Here is a 26144-nt window from a genome sequence, read left to right on the forward strand (position 1 = left end):
AGTCATTTACTGGCAGACGTAATGAGCAAAGTAGTTAATCTCAAGGCTGGGAACCTCGGCAACCGATGACCCTACATAATTCTTTCGACTTTAAGGGTAGAACCAGGAATCACCAATCCTCTTTGAGGTCTGCACTGGGCAAACCCAACAGCTGTAAAGGAATTACAAACTTTAGCAAACGGAACAGTCTCCAACGGGTAAGCATCACGAACCACTCGCCCCACCTTAGATCACTAAAACTAAGTCTGCAAAAAAAAATGCTTTAGATACCAACGTCTTTGGCATATTACCAGAAGACATTAGAAAATAGCTCTATAACCTGGTGCTACAATAACTGTCCAGAGAAGATCACCCTGAGGTATAAAAGCAGTCACGTTTGTTAAAAATTTAGGTCAAGAAAAAGTTTACTTAAGAAGCTTATCAGTCTTTTTTAGCTTTATCGGTTGTTGAGGTACTTTGCCAACAAATAAATTAAAACTTAACAAAGTTGACAAAGAAAAGCCTTTAGGGCTCACAAATTTCTTATCCATGTCAAAAGTTGCAAGAGGGCGAATTAGAAGAAAAACTTCAAATGCATCTAATGTATATTGTTTATAGAATGAAATTTCTGTTGACAATGTTTACTAACCTTCAGTATTTGTTGGATCTCTATATATCTTAAGTATTGTATCAATCCCAGCTCTATGGTATAAAAGTATTAACATTACAATAATGTTTGAAAAAGTAGCCTGTAAACTACAAATTTAAAGCTGCGGTTACATAAGGCAGAAATAACGAGAGCCACAGTGGAAAGAGAAAAAAGTCCCCTTACCTTCATTTCAATGAATACGCATTGTGACTTCCGTTCCAGAGCGGAAAAGTAGTGTTGAGACGTAATACACAATAAAGGAGTATCAAAAAATTAATTATCAGAGGGCAGCATGTCTTTGTACAGCACTATAGTATACTGAGCAGCTACGGTAGCACAGTGGCTCAGGCTGCAGTTCTTGTGGCTTGGGAGCTTGATAACCCATGCTTTAAAGGTTGAGACTCGGCCTTTACTTTCTTGGCTTGCACCGCTGGCTTACTTATTTTTAAAGAGTGTATAATTAACTGTAGCCTGATGGTTCAGAAGCTATGTAAAATAAGATTCCCTTCACTTTTTGAGTAATTGATGTCACAACTGAATCTAAGGGGGTTTTTTACTATCCCAATGACGAGAGCATATATATGCAGGAGTAACACAGCAATGCACTGCTATTCAGGATGGCTCCGAAAAAAAAACAGCACACTGCTAGTGATGTGTATGTTTTATGTTATCCAACATAAGCATACTTTCACTTAGCATACTATAGCTATAGTGTTAGTGAGATAGTAATGCAAAACAATGGAGGTAGTTCTATGCAATAAATATGAGAGAGAAGTCCAACGGCACGTAATAAAGCGTAGATAATAGAATTGTCCCCATAAGCACATGTGTTAAGTCTATACTACTTCTGCTTAAACCTATTGCCCCCAAGAACTTCGCCCTTAAAAACATAAAAACAAAGCGTAATAAGGAGCACTTCTGTCGATATATACTGGTGATGTGTTTTACAATCCCACCTGCAATGAATCAGATGACGTTAATCTACGCTCTTTTTTCATGATTTTTTGCGATCATAAACGCAAAAAAAGGCTTACAGAACGTAGATTTAACTTTAAAATCTATTCTCTCATTTATACAGAATAAGGTACAAATTTTTAAAATAAATTCTCAACTGTTTTATACTTGTCTTCTGCTAGTTTACGCTTCAGCTGCGTTGGCCACTCTATAAAGCGGGCATTAATAATTAAGTATCACTATATAAGCCACATTTTATACAAACCCGTATACAAAGACTGTCATTTGTGTATATTTTATCGCGTGGTGGCTCAGATGGCTAGGTCATGAATTAGCAAGTAGGTGACCATGGTTCAATTTCCAGCCAGTGCAACGTTTTCAAGCAAGCACCTCTGTGATTTTTCACGTATGCTTTTTCACCACACAATGATTCTTTTGCAGACAAAGGGCTACCATCTCGCAGCAAAATTTAATATTTTCTCCTAGCCCCCCCTTACTCTAATCCGTCTTTCTTCCCCGCTTCCAAGTGCTCAGTGCCCAGAGCAGAGCCCTAATTAGGAGCCAGATGTATAGCACTATAATAAAGTAAGAAACGCTATATATATAATCATTGGCCACCGTAGCTCAGTGATACAGGTTCTGAATATAAAATCTAAGGGGCTTAGTGATACAGGCTTTTGAAATGGAAGCCTAATCTGTACTTATTTTGCTCGCTTCTGTGGTAAATCAAACAAAGCGCACAATACTAATTGATTGTAGAAATGGAGCGTAAAAAACGCAGAAAATTAAAGCCCCACTAACATCTTTCTATACTGTATAGTTAAAAGGGCAGGGCTTTCCACACTACTCTCCCCGCCACAGCCACCCCCTGACACTACCACCGTGCAAAATAAGGTGAAATTCAGTTACTATCAATGATATTTTAACCCAAGAAGTTAATAGCCAAAGACCCACTAAGTCCCCCTGGGCCCCCACAACCCCTGCACAATTTGCAAAGCCCACCACAACCCCCTCGCAGCCCTCCCATAGCTCCCCTCGCAAATTAGAAAAAATCAGGTTAATTTGCCCGTAATTTTGATCCATTAAGAATATCCCTTGTTTTTTTGTAAGCCCCCTCCCCTGCAACCTCCCTGCACATTTTAAAGTGCCCCTTGCCTAGCCCCCCACTAAATGTTACCGATCCAGCACCCCTTGCAATACGAGAGATGATTCTACAGATTTGTAGCAGCTCAGTTTGAAGCATATTAATAAGCTAAAACTAGCTGTAGCCAGCAATCGCAAGCGGTAGCTCTTACAACTGATGGTATACGAATGCTCAGCTATATGTAGTTATCTATTTTTTCTACACCACCCGGGAGGCCAATATTGGTTTTATACTTAGTAACGTAACGAGTGCAAAAAACATTCAAAATAGTTATTACTTTGTAAACATATAGATAAGGATTCAATCTCAGGTACGTTTATCGTTTTTTTGTTTGTAGTATTTTTTTTTACATTAAGTTTTGAATTAATACGTGTAGTTGTATGACATGATTTGATCACAAATGTTTACTCAAACTCAGGTAATAGTAAAATAATAAAAATTGTGGGAGTCATCGCCAGTAGCCTTATAAAACCACGAAGGGACAGTACCCCGTGATGTTTGATTTAAGAGAAAAAGAAATAACTTTTAATAGATATAGTAAATAAATAAGGGTTTATCCATACTTCTATGCAATCACTGCCAATTTTTTCTTCTTCAAAAACCCGTCTGTCTCTGTTAAGCCTACTACTTTATATGTACACGAACTAAGAAACAACTATATAGTACTTAAAAGTTATTAATTTTTTACATCACTCTAATTTTTATAAGATCAGATTTTTAGTAGAGAATTGCATAATTTAATTTTTTTTAATTATTGTTTTCCATACGCATACAAAGTAATCACCAGAAAAAAAGAATAATTTTGCTAAAAAACTTTGAAAGAAAGATCTTATTTGGGAAATTCTTATGAAACTTTATCTTAAATCAAAATTAAAACTTCAGTAACTTTTACAAAATTGTAACGTAATAAAATATAAAAAATATTATGTCATATACTTCTACTAAAAAGAGTTGTTTTAGTTTGTGTAATACTTTAAAATTCGCTAATTTTTCTTTCTTTTCGAAAATAGTACTTCCTGTTAATCGACAGTTTTTTCTCAAACAACATTTTCTCATTCTGAACTTTTTCTACCTTCAGTTTAAATAAACATCCCGTCTCAAGTTTAGCATCTTGATAACAACTTGTACAGTTGTCCATGAAAAAATACAGGCTTCTTTAAGTACATACCGACTTTATTGAAACTGTTCCTTTCATATTTGTTATCTGTCATAGCAAATGCTAAGACTAAAGAAAATTGCTTTCTGTAAAGTATAACAGGTAACGACGAGGTATTGCCTATTTTTAAGTGATTTTTGGTATACATGCTCTATTTACAATTTCTACTTCTGTGATGGTTCTAGCTTTATTTTTAGAGTCGAAAAATTTTCTAATTCTCATTTGTGTGCCATTGCACAAACCATCTGTGAGACACAAATTCCTTATTAACATAACTTTTGCTTTGACTCTTAAATTTAGTTCATGCGGTGGTAAGCCCTCACGAATATTGTTTAATATTTAAATAGAAAACTTTATGTAAATGTTATCACCTGATTCATCGATACCCTTGTACGTGGCATAACCCATTCTATAATAAGTTATCGTTTTACTTTTCATAAGATTAAACATTTTCTTATTAAAAAAAATAGTGTATTCATTGAAAAAAGTTAGAATAACAATATTAAATGGAGATAGGTTAGTTTTACTAATTACTTAAACATACATTATTGACTTCTCGTTTTTCAGTAATGATCAGTTATTTGAGTTATCCCTCTCTCATTTCTAGAAGTAATTTAGGAAAATTTTTATCAAATAAATTAATGTTTGTATCTTATTTTGAAATGTAAAAAGAACTTCATAGAAATAACGACTTAATATTTTCTGATATAAAGATACTTCTATTATTGCATTTTTATAATAGAAAGTGTTTGACGAAAATCTTCTCCCGAAATTATTAATTTATTTTCAAAATGTATGTGTGTATCGCATATATCACGCAAAGTTCTGTCTTCTATCTCTAAAGCTTTTTTCGGAACCGTTGAAGCCTCATTTCAAATTATCAAATCGATTTAACCCTAATTCTCTTTTGTTTGGATGTGATTTAAAAAAATGATGCCTCAATATTATTTATATTCAAAGTTAATCGAAAAGTTCTATGAGTGGTCATACCTTTTGATAGTAGTACTGACGGAATGCCAGTCCATACCATTGACAAAATTCTTTTTTTTTTCATGGTATGAAGTAATAAATTTATGTTTTACATAAAAAGGTTTTTTCAGATACTTGAGGACCATACATAAAATAAATCTGTCGAACACTTTTACATACAGTTTTAAAAATATTTTTCTGTTTATTGTTTAGCTGAGCATACATCGAATCGAACGTATGTTTACAGAACCTAACTTCCTCTGCGTCATTATTGTTTTATAGGTTGATCTTAAATCTTACAGGTAAATTAAATAATTTACATAATTTATATTCAAGTTTAAAAATTATGTTAATGAGTAGAAGAGTATAATTTCGTCCATTATGAATAAAGTGATTACAAAAAATGTTTGTGTACTTCTTCTAAATTTTTTGACCTTGTATATTCTCTGATATTACAAACCATGCAAATATTTTTTTTTATTGATGAGAAAGCATACAAGTAGTAGCTTCTTGAAAACTAGTGGCAATTTGTAAATCATACTCGATTAAACCTATGGCAAATGCAGTATCTTTAACGTTTTATATTTTAATTCCTTATTTGTTTTTGAATCTTCCAATAAAGTTGCTCCATTTTTTTATTCCATATTCATTAAAAAAAAATCGTTCATGATCTTTTAATAATACTGTTTCGTATTTACCTGTTGAAGCACTTTTCTTTTTTTCTTTTTCTTTTTACCTTAATTTTTTGTTGATTATTAAAAATATAGTTTACTGGGGTATTAGGATACTTTGAAGGTTTTGCAAAGTTATAAATTTTATTCAACTAAAATCAAGCTGTTAGATGCATTTGCTACTAGTTTATTATTTTTTCAATTTTATTTTCTTCGGAAATTAATTTTAGTTTATTCACGAGGCGAACAGCAAGATTTACATCCTTGTGACTCTTATTACAAATTAGATATTCTTTTAATCTGCATGCCACTTCTATAGATCTAAAATATCTAGTATCAACATAGTTTTTTGTTTCATCTAGAGTTTCATTATCAGAATGACTTAATTCTAAATTTCAATAGAAGCTCTATCACGGTTTGAATGAATGTAGTCGTATATGTATTTCATGCTTTAAATAAATGCACTACATTTAGTTTCATGTGGCATCTATATTTCATTAACAAAATTACATTATACGGTACAACCAGTGTCAACTGCAATTTTTAATTCGTTTTAGTCTTAAATACATGATTATCCACAATATCATTTTGATTGATATATTCGGGATAACTATTTTTTTAATGAAGTGATGTCAGCAATTGGTTTAGGAAAATTTTTGATACATTTGCAATAAGATGTATTTAAACATGGGTGTTTTTTTAGTGTGAGGACCGTGAAGCATGTATTTAACAACCAATTTAACAAGCTTCTTATTATTCAAAGTAAGTTTAGCTAACATGATTTTACTAATATGTTTAGATAAAATTATCTTATTAGTAGGTTGCAGTGTAACAAAAAAATGTGCATGTGATGAGCCACGTTATTGAAATTGTATGGTATAAACATAGGTTGTTACTTTTCCAAAGACAATAATTATCTTAAATCCCAAATATATATTTTAATAAAGAAGTAAATATATTCAGCTTCTCATATTCGCGTATCACACTGAAGTTTCAGCGTATGAAAAGTGAGCATATCAAATATAATGTTTTTTAACTTGAGTATTGTCTGATATTTGAAAGTAAGTGCACTAAGCATGCAGGAGGACAAAAAAAGTATATTTGTATGATTTTAAATCTGCTAAGCTCACTTTAAGTAAGTTTTAATTTTTTTATCAGTTCAGTTTAACCGAATAAAAAAGGTTAATTATTCTCTAAATAAATCAGTGGCAGCACAAACACTTCTTACCGAACAACTTACTCCTGATACTATATTATTACTCTGTTAATGGATGGTTGGCGCACTGCACAGTGGGACAAATCACCAAAAAGCTTGCCAAAATTCAATTTTTCAAGTTTCAAATTTCCCATTTTTCGTGATGTTTATTTTTTCTTGATACTCAAGAGCTCATAAATCAGTAAAAATTATGACCCAAAAAAATTTGGTCTTAAACGTACGCAACCTCTAAGTAAGTGAATTTATTAATAATAATCGTTTTCTTGTCAATAACCAAAAACCTAAACTGACACCACGCTACTAGGTATAACCATGTAACTAAGAATTTCAAACCATTCGATAAGATTAGAGCTAGCAAAGATAAGATGCAGTTACACAATGCAAAGAAATAAATCTATCAATAATCTTCTTTAATGTTACTGTTATAAGTAAAGTAATATTATCTTGTCCATTGCAAATTTTCCAAGTATATATATATACATACAATTTAACGATGAATAAAATAAAACGGTCTGAACTCCATTATGCTTACCTGAATACCACTGGAAAATCAATTGCCGAAAAGAAAGTCAAAATTATACAGAATTAAATAGATAAATTAAATGTTTCTAACGATTGTTTTAAAAGGAAAACTCTTTTACATAAACTAACTTCAAGATCTTACAACAGATACAGTAAAAAATGGAATGCATCAAAACGTAATAATGCTCGATTTTTTATGAAAGAGCAAGTCTGGTTAAATACTTAAATAGATTATGCATGAAACAGCCACCCACGTAAGTTTAATTTAGTCTTTTAATATTAAATGAATTTATTATCATCATGATTTAATCGTAGCAAAAGAAGAAAACGCAAAAAGAGGAAGAAAATCGAAGTCATTTGGCGAAAGTGCTGATCGTCGTCAAAGACGGAAAACAGAATCTCGCAGTTAAAAAAGTTGTAATGCGTTAACGACTACAGAATGAGTGGCCTTACGTTCTAATGCAAATAACAATGCTGCAAAACTGTTAAAGGAAACTACAGAAGGTTCTCCAAATCGTGCAAAAAAATCAGCGACCCCAAAAACCTTGAAAATGGTATACAACTTGGTAATTTTATAAATTATGTGATACTTCATGCAAGGGGGAGGTTCTTAAGAGGTGAAGGGGGTGAATTTGTATACGTTTGATAAGAAATTTGTTATTAGTGACCTCCAAAAACCTTATTAATAGTGTACAACGTGATAACTTTATTAATTATGTGATATTTTATGCAAGAGAGTTTTTTAGGGGTGGTTCTTAAGGGGTAAAGCGGGTAAATTTTTGTATGCTTGATATAAAGTTCGTAATCAGCAACCCCAAAAATTTCTGAATACTAAATTTTAAATCAATTACTTAACTTTTCAGTTTTTGGCCAGCTTTTTGGCGATCTACTCTACTGTGCGCCGTGAGGGTAGGAGAGCAAAGCTCAACAGCTGTATATATATATATATATATATATATATCGCAAGCCGCTGAACTCTACAGCGTGACACACGCACACATCCTTACTCCCTGCAACTTCACACACCATACCGCTTATCAAGAGCTATAACTCACGAATCACTCATTTGATTCCATACTTTAGATATGACTTTGCACAAAAACTCTTTTTGACTGTCATAGAATCAATCCCTTTAAACTATGCACAAAATAAAATACTGCCCTTGATACTACTCGTCATTCTCATCATTAAGATTTTCATGTTAAAAATTTATTAGCTGCTACTATGTCTGCTGTCGATAAACCGATGTCTTAACGTCAAATTATTGTTTAATGAACAAAAAGCATCATGGGTTGCCTTCAAAGTTAGTCAAACTTGATTTTTTTTAAATGTCTTAACGATAAATTCAAACGCAGCTGACATTAAAGTTAAATGGTACTAGCTGCAAAAAAAGGTCTATTAACGCTAAAACTGCCCTTCCCTCTATTCAACTTTTTACCAAACTAAGTAACAGTCTACTACTTCAAATCAGCCAACTGAGGGAATTATTCCAGGACCGATAATTTAAACCCAACAAACGCTGTGACGGCAAAATGCTGACACAATGTGCTCACGCTCGTCATAACATGTTGTCACTTAGACGTCCAAGTGCGTCCGCATATAGTGATCATGATGCCGTCATGGCATGATGGCACGGTATGCTGGCAAGATGCACGCTTTATGCTTATTGTTTTGTGGCCATTGTGGCTCAATGCGAAAAGCATAGTGCTCTTACCCAACAGCTTCATGAAGCTTTATGTATGCAAATAATTATTTCAATTTTATTAATAAATATAAAAGACTTTTTAACTATGCGAAATAAATTATTTATTAAAAGAAATTAAGCTTCGTAAGCGATTTACACACACATAAGTGATACACCCAAATTATTACATTAAGCAAATATAGTTTTTTTGTTTATAAATTCACAATGTTTTAAGGGTCCATGTCAGGATCACTTTCTAGTTCTGCAGTCTCATTTCCATTTTAATCTTCGATCGTCTTTTTCGTTGGTGGCATCTTGTTCTTCATTGTCTATTGGTATTTATATTAAAATCATAAATATTAAATTTTTAAACGTTAAAAAGTATAGTTTTTATAAATGTTTTAACGACAAACTGTTATAAAAATTTTCAGTTTTCATTAATGTAGGAGTGAAACCTTATTTGACTGATAATGTTTGAAACACAAAAGTGAATAATGACAGAAAAAAAAATTTAAAAAAACAAACAAAACAGATTACTGATACTTCTAAAATATATTAAACATTTGAAAGTAGTTAGTGAATTCTAAGAGATCCTTAAAGCAATTCTTTTTTTTTTAATAGTGATAAACTTTTGCTGTTAATGATTACCAAGAATTTTTTATGAACGAAACTGTAATATTTATTACAACATAACACATGCAACACAGTTATGAGATAAGCCTGTATTTTAGTTTTAAATTGGTCAATTCCTTAAGGTAGCTTATAACCAGTATTTTCAAGTTAACTGTTGACTTTCAGCTCATCTGACTACATAAAGAATTTTTCACAATATAGTTTTTAAAATAAAAAAAAATCAGTTAGATACTGGATCAGCTAAGAAGCATTATTTAGCAGGTTACTGAGGTTTGTCTGTTGACATGTGCACATCAAAATATTTAAAGAATTTTACAAATATTTGCCTATTTTTTAAGTATTAGCAGGTATTGACCTTCTTCCACAATGGTATAAATGTCTAAAAAAATTTTGATGCAAGTGAACTATCCTAACCTAATTTTTTTTATACTTAAGTTTTGTGCTGCAGTTTTGAATAAAAAAAGACGCTTGTCTCTCAACCATTCTCTTATAAGTATATTTGCACAAAAAATTACAAAAATTACCTTAAACTTTGCTTTAAACTCCTCAGAATTCTGCAGATTGATGAGAAAAGCAGTACGTCCTGATTAAGCTCCGCCAGTCACTTTAAGAGAAAACAAGAAGTTAATGATAAAAATGGACGTCTTATTGTTATTTGTATTTATGAATTTAAATCATGCAAACAAAATGACGGCATTTTAGAGGCATGGTGTGCGTCACGGCATATCGTATTATTAGCGCACTGTGATGGCACGGCTTGTCAGCATGCCGTGGTCTATGCATGACGACGCAGGTAGCAGCACAATGGGCACACAGTGACAGCATAGTTTGGTAGCACGCAGTGGCAATTCCATAGCACACGAGGTGTTTATTGGAAATCGTGTACTTTAGCTACCACTTAACAATATACATCGTGGTAAATCATAAAGCAGGAATGCAGGAATTTTATAGAGACGGTTGGACTTAATTTTCTTAACTACTGTAAAATTAATAGCATTTTTATTTAATAGAAGCTTCTCAATGGTAAAATCTGCATGTAGTGTCTGGTTGCAATCATTGATAGAGAAAAGCAGATCGCTGACTTGCATACTTTTTTAACTGGAATTCTTTGAGTCAGTGGACTAAAAACTTTTCTCTTTTGAACGTACATAAGAGACCTCCCTGCTAGTATCTGCCAACTACTACTACTGCTACTACTCCTACTACTACTACTACTACTACTACTACTACTACTACTAGTATTTCCACTGCTACTGCTACTGCTTCTACTACGACTACTATTACTACTTCTATTACTACTACTTCCAGTGGGAATTTTCAGCTACTTTCTTCATACCAGGTGCATGCCCGGGTGGCGACTAGCGGCAACCTCTTAAGATCTGAGGTGAAATCGGGCAGTTAGGGAAGCTTGGGGCATGGATCAAAAAGGCATGCACCGCGTAATAGTGTGTGTCTGTATCTGTAGGGACGTGAGCCTTGTGCTTTCTACCTTCATGAATATGGATGCACGGGCTAGCGTTGTTTGTGCTCTTTGCGCTTAGCTTTTTGGTGCCACCGTGGGTAACGCCTGAATGCTCGATGGGGGCCAACAAAAACTAGCACCAATCGTGAATGAAAGTGAGCAACGGTTATAACATTCTTCTGAGACACATGCATCGCACTCTCACTAAATAAACACAGGTATACTCACGAGTTCTTTCAGTTTGCGTGCGGTGGGGTCTCTCTCTGGTTGGTGTGGGGGGCCTGGTGGGGGCTGAAGCCGGACAATGAGGCCCAGGTAAGTCTGAGTAACTACATCTGATATGGCTGCATGCCTGATGAAAAAAAAGACGTGATGGGCTGACAAATCTAGGCTTACTACCACTGAGAAGGCTACATGGTGGCACTGTTAGTGCATTGTATACTCCAGCTCGTATTGGTGGGTTGTCTGCGCTGGTCGTGAAATTGTATGCCTGCCGCTCATCTCGCTGAGACAGCTGTAGTGTACCTACATATTCATACACTACATACAATGACTACTTTTACACTTCTTACACAACGCCAGGGCAGATCCAGCGGACGTGACTGAGGAAGTATGGTGACTTCTGGCCGGCCCGAGCAAGTTGCATTCTTCTCTGGAAACAGGGAAAAAACAATGATGCAGAGCTGAGAATAATGTGAAATAAAGAGACTGAGCTAATTCAGCTTGCAACTAGTGAGCTCAAAAAATACTCGAAGCTAGTAACGAGAAGTTTGAAAATACTGCCAACGTAGTAACAAATAGTATTAGAGCTGCTCTTAAGCTACTGAAATAAGCCAAGGATATCAGAAGAGTTTTCCTTGCTGAAGAAGAGAACTATACTAAATGGTGGAAGAAATGTTTTAAATCCCTGCAATGCAGAGAACAAAGGAGAGATAATTACAGACAGCATGTTCAGAAAAGAATACTTAACACTGCTTTTAAGAAAATAGAACGAGTTAAAAGGAATAGGAACCCATCAGACATCTTAGAAAAACGTCACGAAGCCATGTCTTCTAAGAAAAAGAAGACAGGCAGAGGCCAACAAGAAGAGGTTCTTCAGAGTAACAGAAAAAGCCAAAAGGATAAAGTATACGCGATGTCGAAAGTATGAGCACAGGTTATCGAAGGGCAGACCGTTGCTAATCTGCTCAAGTCAATGAAGGCAAATTTGGCTCGGACAAGGCTGATGTTGCGGTCTAAAGTGTTGTCACTACCAAAAAAGGTGACATACTTATAAAAGCTAAAGGTGTTAAGGATTAGATTGCATTCTTGCAGCAAGTTGAACAGTCGGTTGCCGGACAAGGAATGGTCGTTATTTAAATTATTCATAATATTTAAGTGAGAAAAGGTTGAGACACAATAAATAAATGAGTATAGGGCTAATATCTGTTAATTTATAACAAATGTGAGGAGCAGCGATAAGACTCCGCTGCTGTTCCCACCAATACTGGCTGTATACATGTAATTAAGTATGTACAGTCATGATTATACTATAGTTATTTACATTTTTATATATGCAGGATTAAACATGTGTATGAACGACGTTTACATTAGTTTCAAATTAAAGCAATTTTAAATTCTGCCCACCTATATTTAACAGATTTAAAAAATAAATGAATGCGACGAAAAAAAATAATTTATTAATTTATTCAGAAGTCAAATTAAAAAGTCAACATTTTAGTCAAAATAAATTAAAAAAATTTTGATGCAGTTTTTATGAGAAATATTGAAAATTTAACGTTTTTCGATTCAAAAAAAATTTTACAAAAAAACTTTAACTAACTTTTTAGCATTTGAAGTTTCAATAATTTGTTGATAAGTGTGGAAAGCATAATACTTTAAACTACAGTTAAAATTAAGTCTTATAAGATCTTACTAATGTAAAGCCTTTTTTAGAATTTCAATAATAAAATTTGATAAAAATCCAACTGATACACTTATTTAATAAATGTATGAAAGCAGTTAAAAATAAAAACTTAATTCTTTACAAATGTTCAAAGATTCTTTCGATTTTAAAGTCTTTTACGACAACTTTTCTTTCAATTTAAAAGTTAAGATGATTACTTCTTATTATACAATGATCACTTCAAAAACACTAAATCACTTTTCTTCTTGCAAATCTTGAGCTTCTTCTTGAGTGTCCTTGGTGGGTAACAAAATCAACACAACAATTGGACAATCTAGAGTAAATGTAGCAGTGCGCGAAGTTACAGCTCTAACTCAGCCATCTGGATCAGGTTGAACACACTGAACTCTTGCTAACGGCCAACGAGCTCGAGGTATATTCTCATCTTTAATAAGGACTAGATCACTGACTTGGAAAGATTTCTGCCCGTTCTCCATTTGTTACCTCGTTGCAAGGTTTATTAATACTGTGGAGACCAGCGACGTCAAAAACCCTGCACCATCTGCTGGATTATCTGCCACCAACGAGAAGCTGGCATCTTTATCTTGCTGTAATCAGGCTCTGGCATAATGAACGATAGCGCCTGGATCAAGAAGTGCACTAGAGTGAGAGATTGTACATCAGCCGGATTGTTGGACAAAGGTACTAGAGGGCAAGAGTTAAGGCAAGCTTCAATCTGATACATTAACGTAGCGTGCTCTTCATAAGTAAGAGCAGCTTTACCAGCTACTCTACGCATGTAATATTTAGTTGACTTGACGGACGCCTCCCATATACCTCCAAAATAAGATTTAAAGTGCTACTATGAGCCCTTGTCCATGAAAACGGTTCTGATGTCCTTAAGGTGTTGAGTCGATTTCTTGTACAATGCATGGTCCTCGTCAATTGGTAAACGGTTCAAAGGCAGCGATAAATGCATGCGACGTGAGATCAGAGACTACTTCTAAGTGGACAGCCTTGGTGATGAGGCATACAAATATGTAAATATAACCCTCGAACGATCTTTGATTTCTTCTTAGAGCCGTTTAAACTCGAATAGGACCAGCGTACTCGACTCTAACATGGCCAAATGATGCAAGGTCTTGAGTGGAGCTACCTTGGACCTAGCTAGCTTGAAGTAGTCTCACCATCTTAGATGTTAAGTTGACGACTCATCAATATACCACTGCTCCAAAGGCGAGCTTTGAAGTATCTGCAAAATCATAAAGTTGTATAGAATCCGCCGTTGGCTCGAATCCTGTCCGGCGTAGCTTCCTTATGTCATTGATTGCTGAAAACTGAGAATTAAGTTGTTTCCAAGTCATATCCAAATTAGCACACGGAGAGATCTCTGGTACTACGGTAGTATGTATAGCTGCATGCAACAGTAGTACAGTGCGTCGCATACGACTGTAGCGCCAGCGCGCCACAACGAAAGTATGTGGCTTCTGCTACCGTAGTATACAGGCCTCCGTGCAACTGTAGTGCGTGAACTATACTACCGTTGCTTCTGCCTTATACTACAGTTGCAACGCTGATATACTGAATTGGTACATTACCCCGCTTACCAACTTTGCTCGGGAGCTATACCAAATCGGTATTGACCCCAAGCAAATGTGCACACACACACACATAAGTGTATATATATGTATGTGTACGTCGTTTGATGCGGCGGCGGCGGCGGTGGCGGCGGCGGCGCTGCACTATACATATATATCCATAACCTCGTGTTTGCCGCTCGTTGGGATGTATATGTGTATATATATTTTTTTTATGTATATACTTATGCGTATATAATATATACACGATATTTTTTGTATAGTTTTCTATGTATATATGGAGTGTGCATATAAAAAATTATCTCGTGAGGACAACACGGCGCGGTACCGTAAGCTTTGTTTTTATACATTTTGTGACAAGAAAAAGGATTATTTTGAAGTTTTATAGATATTTTGGCCTTTTTTTAGTACGTGATTGAACAAAGCTGTCTTATTCCATTAGTGCATATTCCAATACGTGCTCGGACTGCGTGCTGATAAGTAACCTCAAAGCAAACGACAACAAAGGCTAGAAATTTTTACAAGAGTAAGTGTAGTCGTAAAAGTTAATAACTTTTCAGTACATATAAAAGCATGCGAATTTCTTTTATAATTGATCGAGTTAACTTGTAAATTAACATATAAATCCTCAAAAATATTTGGGTAGTATAGTAACGGGATTAGTGTCGTAACTGCTCTACAGTGCTGTGTTTACTACCATTAACTTCAAAAACTAAAACCACCTATAGCTGTCTGTTTGAGTGGATGGTCTAATAAGTTGTTTAAATTAATGAAACTTGGTTAAGCATTTTCAATTTTTCAGACAATAAAGTAAAACTTATAATATTTTGGCAGTATTTGGTGTAAATGCAATTCTAAAAATAAATTTTATTTATAGTATTTTGCTTCTAAAAACGTAAGAGTGCTCAAATTAAATATATACTTTTTATTGCTCGAGAGACAAAAGTTACTCAGAATCCATAAGTGCTTTAGCTATGATGAATTTACAAATGTGTAGTGTGGTATAAACTCAGTAAAAGGACCTGTTCGCTGGCATATCATAAAGACAGTTTAAAACGTGTCATTTCGTCGAAGGCTAAATGTCACAATATTTTAAATATTTATGTTCTTATACAATACTGAACAGGTCAGTTCACAATCCAGTGATGATTGCAAATAGCTCAATTTTGATTAAAATTTCAAATAGCCAGCGAAGAGCTGTTTTACAGTGAATTGAGTGTTCCTTCAAATCTTCAATTTTGTAGAAGCTACAGCGCTGAAATTTTTCATAGCTTTTCATTTGTATTCAGTAATATTAAAAATTTAATTTTAGCACTCACTTTTATGAAAAATAACTGGACAGCTTTCAATTCAATACCTTTTTTTTTTTTAATGAAGATACTATAAAAATTGTATTAAAAAATATCTGGCTAAAACTCTACCGTTGCTTTTACGGTAAAAATTTATTTAACTTTGCCACCGTATACAAGTAATAAGTATTTTCGGGACAATATACTAATAAATATGCATAGTATGGATGTGAATGAAGAAAATGAAATTATTGACGGCCCTCAAGGACATAATCATCCATCAACAACAAATTCGACTGTTAACATTTCATTGGCGATGGATGTAGAACCATCACCACCAACAATCACCACCTACAAGTCCCTTGTTTGTCATGACTTAAACGTGCATATTATGAACACTAATGGGCATTTGAATATTCAGACGACCTGTATAACTAATTTTTCAAAACTTGACTTTTATATTACTTTAACTTACTCTTCTTAAAAAATAGTACACTACGTCCCCAGGGCGCAAAGTAAATAAATCACGCCCAAAGGGCGAGGTTTTTGTTTTTTTGTGCCCGAGTGACGTATATTGTTTCTCTTACCATGGGTGCAAAGTGTTGCTGGCGCTTCGCGCCCTCGGGGCACACTTTGCGCCCTAAAATCAATTTGGGCCCACGTACGATAAAGTACATTCGCCCTGCCTGGCCCAAAGTACTTTACAGCCCTAGGGCCCAAAGTAATTTGCGGGTGAAAAGTGTCCCCATGGGCTTTGCGCCCGCGGCAGGAAACATTTTATACGCACCTCGGCCACCAACATACGAATATCCCGCTTTTCAGGCGTAATTTTTTTATTTTGCACCCTTGGCACGTTATGCACTATTTCTACCCGAGGGCGAAAAGTGCCGTTTTGCGCCCATCGGCACACTTTCCGCCTGCAAAGTACAATCTGCGCGCCCGGAGGGCGCGGTTTTTTTATGTTTGTGCCCGAGGTGAGAAAGGTATTTTTTGTGCCGAGGGCCCAAAGTGCAATTTCGAGCCCGTGGACGCACTTTGGGCCCGGTAGGGCGCAAAGTTCATTCCTGCCCGTAAAAGTGCTTTGCGCCCTGGAAATTACTTTTCGCCCTAAAAATCACTTTGCGCCCACGGGTGCAAAATCTTTTTCTGCCCTAGGGCGCAAAGTAATTTTGCAGGCGCAAAGTGTGCCCATGGGCGCAAAACGGCACTTTTCACCCTCGGGACGAAAAACAATATACGTCACTCGGGCACAAACATACAAAAACCCCGCCTTTCGGGCGTGATTTTTTGTATTTTGGGCCCTAGGGACGTAATGTACTATTTCTGTTTTACCTTTCGATCTAAAATTTTGTACACGCACTCTTGAAAGGTAAATGCATAGTGCTACTTGCATTTATGTTTGCTTAAAAAAATTTTAGTTTTTTGTTATTCGTAAGATTTTTTTATTAATTACAATTTGGGTTTTACGGTTCTACATTTTTAAAGGATCACTATCCTATTGTTATAACGATGACTTAACTGTAAATATTATATCACGTTTACCACATTTACTCGAGTTTAAAAGTAAACATGTTAACAAAACTGTCATGACCATTTGACAATTAAAAATTGTATTTTTACGTTTACTTAGCAATTTCGGTAATTGTGCAGATTAGCTCACAAATTTAAAAACTCAGCTTAAATTTTTTATTTTTTTTTATTTTAATGGTTGGAATATTGTTTTCATATATTTTTAATGATCGGAAAGCCAAAAAAAATGTAAAAAAAAATTTTTTTTTAATTTTTTTTTTTTTTTTTTTATTACAAAAAATCACATTGCGATGATATTCTGTGATTTAAAAAATTGTCGTTCTGTAATTTTACTATCAATATTCCGTATTTTCATGCTTATAGAATATAATTTCATACGTATATAGTATAAAAATAGTATTCTTTAGATTTATAAACCATTTTTTTAACGGGCACACGTCAATGGCATCAGTCACAAGTTTAACATTGATTCTTATATAAAACTTACATATAAAGTTACGCAAATATCTACTCAACACACATTTTCATTCAGCATCCAATTTAGGTGAGTCGCAAGTTCCATACAACAACTACGCCTACCAAGCTTTTATAAACGACGGAGAGGCTCAGTTTCACTTAGCTGCTTACCGATATGAACTGAATCTCAAAAACAAAGCCAAGTTATTGGAAACAAAAAAGAAGACGTTTTTTAACAAAAATGTTTTGGTTAAAAAACTTTTGTTTCATGAATTCATGAGAACAAATTCTTTCAAGTGAGTTCAATACACATCAGCTTACGTAATATGTAAACAAACACTTACGTGCATATGAAATAAATATATTGTTTGCCACGGATCGTTACAGTATCACACCAGAGCGTCTGCAAGAATTGGCAGTTTACTTGGCCGAACTCCTACCACCTTTAACACCCGAAAGTTTTTATACGCCCTACACAAAAGACAGAACTGCTGGTGGTCCTTTTGCCTACATCTACGTGAAACAGCACGAAAAAGAAATCGCCATCAAAAGGCTAGTTGTGTCCACGAGCAGCAAAAGAAAATCAAACGAAATCGGTAAATTTATTTGTTATTCATTATTGTTATTTAAATAACTTCTGCATAACAAAATTTTTTTCGTTTTCTTTTTATAGAATGCGAACCCTTCAAGGCATTCCAAGGGCTTTGCACTCATCATTGATAGCGAATATTTAAATAAATGGAAGACAACAGCTTACGTAGAGAGAAGTATTTTTTACGAGAAATCTGACTACGGCACTATATTTTCTGCATTTCTGAACGACATGAATGTTGCAGAATACTCTCTCGTTAGTTCCATTATATAATTCCATCTAAACGTATTTACCTTGAAACATAAGAGTTTATTAAAAAAAAATTTTTCATCAGTATATATGTTTGCAGATCGAAGCAGATTTTTTACAACAGTACAAAGCGAACGATGTATTTTCAAGCGAATTTCCTCGCATAGCGAAACTTTTACTAAAGTATGCAAAAAGTAAAAAAATCCCCGAGATAACACAAATCATTAAGGATAATACACCAGTAAAATCAGAAGGTACGTTATAGTTTTTTTAGAGCAAGTTTATTTATGGCCACACGTATTCTTAATATTAAAGCTACTCAATGTGACCAAATGTTTTAAACGTGCCAATTGTAATAATTGAAATATGGCTGTAATATTCGGACAGTAACAAGTTCAATGGTATGCTTATAAAACTAGGCACCTGGTTTTGATGAAAAACGCTTGTTATTTCAGCCATGGTAATTGTAAAAAATTGCGTAACGATAGTTAAAAAAAAGTTTAATGTATTTTAGATCATGAAAATAATTTGGCTCTGATAGTTTTACCATACATTTTCAAGCGTATGACTAAAACTACAAGTCGATCGAAGAATAAGCAAAATTGGAAGCCAGAAAAATTGGAGGTGCAGAAGTGTTTCGTTTATCACGTAAAGGTAAATTTTCGGTTTTTTTTTTTAATTTTCTGTAATTCTCATGATTTACATAAGTTCTCATGTAACATTAAATACACTTATAGCTCGTTTGTATAAGAATTATTAACTTACCTATTTTTCTTTCAATCACGAGTTTCATTTAAATTACAAAATAAACTTTTCCGAAACAAGTCTTTCCCGATCAGTTCTAGCTTCATAATAAATTGTTTTTGTTTTTTATAGGATGGGAAAGATCCCTTAGCACAGGCTGCTGCTGATTTAAACGGAATACATTCGCTTCACTGCCTCACTGTACGGCCGTACGTAGTTATATACGAACCGAGTCTTGCGAGCTTGAATAGCGTTCATGTTGTAATAGGAAGCTGGTCTTATCAGCTCGATAATTTATGCAAAGCTGTGGATTTAGCGTTCAAAGCTGTGCTAATTTTAAAGAAGCCATTCTCCTACATTGCAGAAGATGCTTGGTTTTTCTTAGAGTGGGCTGTATATGGCATTAAAAGGGTCGGTATAAGCGTGAATGCGGGAAACCTAGTTGACGCTTTAGGCTTGCAGCTACATCAATCTTCGTAAGCAAATATGAATACATATATCTATGTTACGTACATGACAGTGAAACGGTGCTCTTTATTTTGATTAAGTATTGTAAGCTGATTATTTATTCTCAATTGAGCATTATACGCGTAATCGTTGTTGTACAGTGCCTTATAAGAGTTTATGTAAATTATTTGATTAAGAGAAAATAAACTCTAACATAATTTTTTATCGAAAAAATTTGTTATTTGTTAAAAAAACGTTTTTGTGAATTGGATGCATATTAGTAATAGTTATTATTATATCGCTAGCAATAAGTAATACTTGTACTAACTCGTCACATCGTAACTTGAACTATCGCACAAAATGACTGAACGTGTAAAAAATCATTCGTATAGCGAATCGAAAGTAATTTTAGACCACGAAATGCTCAAATTTACGTTAAGTTTGTATGTGCACCCGAATGTATTTGAGATAGGAAAAGAAGATTCAGGTCTCAATGATGATTATACATCCGATAAAAATTCTGTGTTTGCAGCTCACGTCCCCTTAAAAGAAAGTCTCGTAACGTTATTGGAAAGGCCAGGCTTGTACGATAGCATAAAAATATATGTAAAAGAATTAAGTGCTTGTAATAGCAAATTGGGTAATTAAATTCAAGGTCAAATGTGGAAAGACAAATATTTATTGAAGTATGTTGGAAAAGAAGTTTATCCGCTACAAATATACTACGATGAGTTTGAGGTGGGCAATGCCCTTGGAACGCACTCTGGTGAAAAAAAATTCGGTGGCTTGTACGTGAAACTAGCAACTTTACCTCGATCGGAAGCATCTAAAGTCGAAAACGTGATTTTGTCTACGATTTGTCATGCAAAAAATTTAAAAAAGTTTGGTAACGAAAAAATCTTTAGAGTACTTATTGATTAATTGAATCTTTTATCAAAAGATAGGCTTGTAGTAAGTACAAATTATACAAAGCATCATCTATATTTCCAATGTGTATTATTGTTAGGAGACAACCTTGGAATTAATACCATTTGCGGCTTTGTACAAAGTTTCTCAGCGTCTCTTTACTGTCGGATGTGTGTTGCAACAAGAAGTGAGTGCGAAAAAATGTTCGCTGAAGATCCCAATTTAATACAAACTGTAAAAAGTTACGAAGCTGACGTCTTAAAAAATAATTCAAAAGCCACTGGTATAGTCAAGTCGTGTATTTTTAATAAATTGACAAATTATCATATCGCCGAGAATTTCACCGTGGATGTCATGCACGACCTCCACGAGGGAATCGCTTATTACACTATAAGCCAAATATTAGATGCTTTAATAGCTGATAAAGTTGTAACAATAGAACTTTTAAATTCAAGAATTTACTCATTTGACTATGCCAGTTTTGAAAAAGGTAATAAACCAAGACCAGTCTATTTCACTGAAGGGAAAAAAGGAAAAAAGATTAAGCTCAGACAAAGTGCGTCTGAGATGCTTTGTCTGACATGATACTTAGGATTGATGATTGGAGATGTCATTCCTCCAAAGAATAAGTACTGGAAGTTATATAGGTGTGTAAGAAAGATAACGGGAATCCTTACGTCACCAAAACTTAGATACACTGAAATTGAAGAGTTAAAAAAGTTGATAGAAAAGCATAACCGATTGTATTTTGAATATTTTGGCAATTTAAAGCCAAAGATGCACTTATGGCTTCATTATATACGAGTAATGAAGGCAAATGGATCACCAGAGCATTTTTCCTCTGATGTATTTGAGCGAATGAACAAAAAAATGAAAGACATGACTCATGCAACAGTATCAAGTATAAACGAGCCCTTAACCATGGCAATAAGGTACAAAACTACAGTGTGCATATAAAAATAATGCAGTTCTCAAATAACCGATGATATTAGTCTTGGTGCTGTAAAATCTTATAATGCCGGCGAAGAGTTTAGAAAATATAGCCCACATTTAAATATGAACATCCCGATTTTTTCTCTGAAAAGCGTACAAATTTTGGGTAAAGAATTTAATTCAGAAACTATTATGATTATAAGTACATCTGGCGTAGAACCACATTTCGGTTAAATTACGGATCTATTTTATCAAGAAAAATTGATGATTGCAGTATTACCGTTTAAAACACTTTATTTTGATAACTATTATCATGCCTACTGCGTTCAATCAACGTCCACTCGAATTTTAGTGGACGCATCCACGGTACCGATTTTACCACCTTGTCAGTATATTATAAAAGGTGACGAAGAAATAATTATGACGAGATACAATGTGTAAACAAATAATTTTAAAAACTGTGCTTTAATTTTTAAGAAAGGAATATTTTATGTTTCAATAATCATGTTATATCTGTAAGCTCGAACTTTTAATTGATTTAAATATTAGGCTTGTACTGAAACAATAACAAAATTTTTTTTAGTTACCTTACAGTGATTATAAGTACTTATACGGTATAAGATTCATTTTATTGGGATTGACGAAAACAACTTGTTAAAAAATACACGTTGCTATTTGTATGAGATTCATTAGATTGTAATTGACGAAAACAAATGATTGCAAAATACGTACTGTTATTTGTACGAGATTAATTTCATTGTAATTGACAAAAATAAATAGTTTAAATATATACGTTGCCATATAAACAAAAAAAGACGTGGTGGGCTGACTAATCTAGGCTTACTTTCACTGAGGAGGCTAAATAGCAGCACCTTAGTGCCTTACGCCAGCCCGTTTTGTTTGGTTGTCTGTGCGGTCGTGGGACTGTACACCTACCGCTGGTCTTGCTGTGATGGCCGTTGTGTAGCAACATATACATACATTACACACGAACACCATTCTTACACTTGGTTTTCAACGCCAGGGCCGTCTCCGTGGGTAGGACTGACAGAGAGTGGTAACTTCCAGCCGGCTCGAGCAAGTAGCAGTTCTCTCTGGTAACAGAGAGGGCTGCTGCCCTGGTTTTAACTTTTTTCAAACACTTATTTCTAGAAAAGAGGGGAGTGCTGCCGGCAGTTCCGATCCGGTGAAAGTCCGGGTGACTGTCGCAGGCCCCACGAATTCTGAAGGGGGGCCATAAAGACGTGTCTCATGGCCATATTGGGACTACTAAATGTCCCATCGTCTTTTTTTATAGGCAAAGGACGAAGAGAAAGCCTGTCAAGTATAGGCACTAACGACACTGAGGTTAGCAACGTGTCGATATTTAGCCACCAGACCCAGGGAGAGCTTGCCTCTTCAGGAGAAAGTCTCACTAGGCTCAATGTAAAGCGACAGCAAGTTGCTGATATAGTCCAATCAGCCACAAATGACATTACAGTGACGCTGCAACTGATTAATGATAAGTACGCAGCAATAACACAGTAACACAGCAATCGCTTTAAAAAATGGGCTCAAAGCGGTGCTTCAGCATCTTTAAGAGGCAGAAGTGTTAAAAAAAGGCTGTCTTATAAATGAAGATTTGTATACCAACGCTTGGTAGTCGTCATTTAAATCCCTGCAGTGAAAAGAACAAAGGCAAGATAATTTCCGATGGCATGTACAAAAACGAACCCTGAACACTGCCTTGAAGAAAATAGAACGAAGTAGGAGAAACAGGAGCCCATCAGACAGCCCTAAGAAACGCCGGCAGGCTATGTCTTTCAAGAAAAATAAATCAGGCAGTGGCAAACAAGAAGAAATTTTACTGAATGACAAAACAAGCCGGAAGAAAAGAGTTGACGCCACAACAACAGTAGTAGTGAAGATGGCTGAAGGACAGACGTTTGCAACGGTGCTAAAGACTATGATGGCGAACTTTGACCCCGATAAGGCTAAAGTAGCAGACCAAAGTGTTGTCACTACAAAAATGGAGACATACTTATTAAAGCCAAAAATGTAGAGAATACTACTGCATTCTTAAAGCAAATAAGAAAGTCGATAGCCAGACAGGGTACTGTCAAAATGAGCGACAAAAAAGTGACATTAGAGGTCCGAGACCTGGATGCTATTGTAGAGGAAAATAAGGCAAAAGAGGCTTTCGCTAGGACTTTTGGACATCAGAGCCAGATGCGAGAAATTGCTATCTTAAAGCCAAATGCCAGAGGACAAAGGCTGGCTTTCATTAAGGTGGACGAAGCATCTGCCAGAAAAGTAGAAAAGGAAGGCAGGTTACAAGTTGGCTTTGTAAGCTGCCAAATTCAAAGAAGAATCGAAGTGAAAAAATGTTATAAATGCCTGGGATATGGACACGTCTCGCGCAACTGTAAAAACGGAAACAAATCACAGCTGTACTTCCGGTGTGGAAGCTCAAACCACCAGAAGAAAGAGTGTCCAGGCCCAGCACGGTGCTTCCCTTGCCCAACAACGGACAACAAGCACGAAGCAGGCAGTGAAAGTTGCCCTTTATTTAGAAGAGCCCTAAAAGAGGCCAGAGATAAGGCCCAACCAGGATTAATATAAGGCAAAAAGGCCTTGAGTTGAAAGACAGGCTTATGTGGACCCACAATGCACTGGATACTTTTTACCTATTAGCAAGGGAAAGCATTGGGCTTATAGTGGTGCTGGCTAAGTAGACGGCCTACTACTAAGCGCTAGACAAGGTGCTGGTCCTTAGAGACCCCAAGTCCTTTTCAGGACTCGAAAGCAGCAGCACCTCTAGCAAATCTTGGCGAGTTAGCTCGTTAATGCTGTGAGACGCGATGGTCTCCTGGGTGACTCCACCCTAAAGTAATGCTAACGCGGTTCCGGGGTAAATCAAAAGCCAAGTGGTGAGGGGGGGGGTTGAGTGGGTATGGGTGGTCTAGTAGAAAAAATCTTTCGAGTCCAACACTACCGTAGTTCCTGCGGTGTGCCTCAATGCATTTTTCCTTCCTTCACAAAAAAAAAAAAAAACTACTGCTACTACTACTACTACTTATATCCTACTTCTACTACTACTACTACTATAACTCCTGGGTTGGGTTTTCGCTAGTTTCTCCATATCGGGCGCTTTCCCAGTTGGCGGATAGGGGCATCCTCTTGAAATATGAGGTGACGATGGGCAGCTAGGGTGGTTCTCTGTGGTGGTGGTCAAGGGCGTGTATCGGGGGGCGTGTGTGGCGTTGGCGTGTGTATCTGCGGTGATGTTGACGAGAGACTAGTGCTTCATGCCTCCATCGGTGTAAATGCATGGGCCAGCTCTGCTTGTGATCCTAGTTCTTTGCTTTTTGCCGCGTATGTGAGTGGCACTTTATTGCTTCATGTGGGCCAACAAAAACTAGCACTCGTCGTGTATAGAAGTAAGCGGCAGTTAAAACATTTTCATCAGATACATGCATCACATTCTCCCCAAACAAACACAGGGAAACTTACGGATTGTTCTGTTTCGCGTGTGGTGGGTCCTCTTCCGGGCTTGCGTTAGAGAATAGCAGTGGGTGAAGCTGGACAATGAGGCCTAGGTTAGTATAGGTATTCACATCCGATATCGCTGTACGCCATATAAACAAAAAAGACGTGGTGGGCTGACTAATCTAGGCTTACTTCCACTGAGGAGGCTATATAGCGGCACCTTAGTGCTTTACGCCAGCCCATTTTGTTTGGTTGTCTGTGCGGTCGTGGGACTGTACACCTACCGCTGGTCTTGCTGTGATGGCCGTTGTGTAGCAACATATACATACATTACACACGAACACCATTCTTACACTTGGTTTTCAACGCCAGGGCCGTCTCCGTGGGGAGGACTGACAGAGAGTGGTAACTTCCAGCCGGCTCGAGCAAGTAGCAGTTCTCTCTGGTAACAGAGAGGGCTGCTGCCCTGGTTTTAACTTTTTTCAAACACTTATTACTAGAAAAGAGGGCAGTGCTGCCGGCAGTTCCAATCCGGTGAAAGTCCGGGTGACTGTCGCAGGCCCCACGAATTCTGAAGGGGGGCCACAAAGACGTGTCTCATGGCCATATTGGGACTTCTAAATGTTTTATCGTCTTTTTTTATAGGCAAAGGACGAAGAGAAAGCCTGTTGAGTATAGGCACTAACGACACCGAGGACAGCAACGTATCTGTATTTAGCAACCAGACCCGAAAGAAGCTTGCCTTCTGAGAAGAAAGTGTCGCTATGCTTAGAGTAAAGCAACAGCAAGTTGCTTATGAAGTCCAATTAGCAACGAAAAACATTACAGAGACGCTGCAAATAATTAACAATAAGTACGAAAACACAGCGAACACTGTTCAAAATGGGCTCAAAGCCGCGCCTTAGCATCTTGAAGAGGCAAAGGTGCTGAGAAAAAGCTGTCTCACTGAAAAAGACGTGTATACCAACGCTTGAAAGTCGTCATTTAAATTCCTGGAGTGAAGGGAAC

At 35.8% G+C, this 26144-nt stretch overlaps 1 protein-coding gene across 1 annotated transcript in view; it reads right to left on the reverse strand.

Annotated features, from left to right (window-relative positions):
* Nmdar1 (glutamate ionotropic receptor NMDA type subunit 1) overlaps positions 1–26144 on the reverse strand; it is a 1366481-nt gene that overhangs the window by 720064 nt on the left and 620273 nt on the right. Inside the window, exon 10 of the mRNA XM_089592421.1 lies at positions 4254–4269. Coding sequence (XP_089448547.1) covers positions 4254–4269 — 16 coding nt within the window. The remainder of the gene's footprint in view (positions 1–4253; positions 4270–26144) is intronic.

This window comes from Copidosoma floridanum, unplaced genomic scaffold (genome assembly GCF_036245765.1).
Source record: "Copidosoma floridanum isolate Cflo_tuat_1 unplaced genomic scaffold, Cflo_Japanese_pri ptg000017l, whole genome shotgun sequence".
Taxonomy (NCBI): Eukaryota; Metazoa; Arthropoda; class Insecta; order Hymenoptera; family Encyrtidae; genus Copidosoma; species Copidosoma floridanum.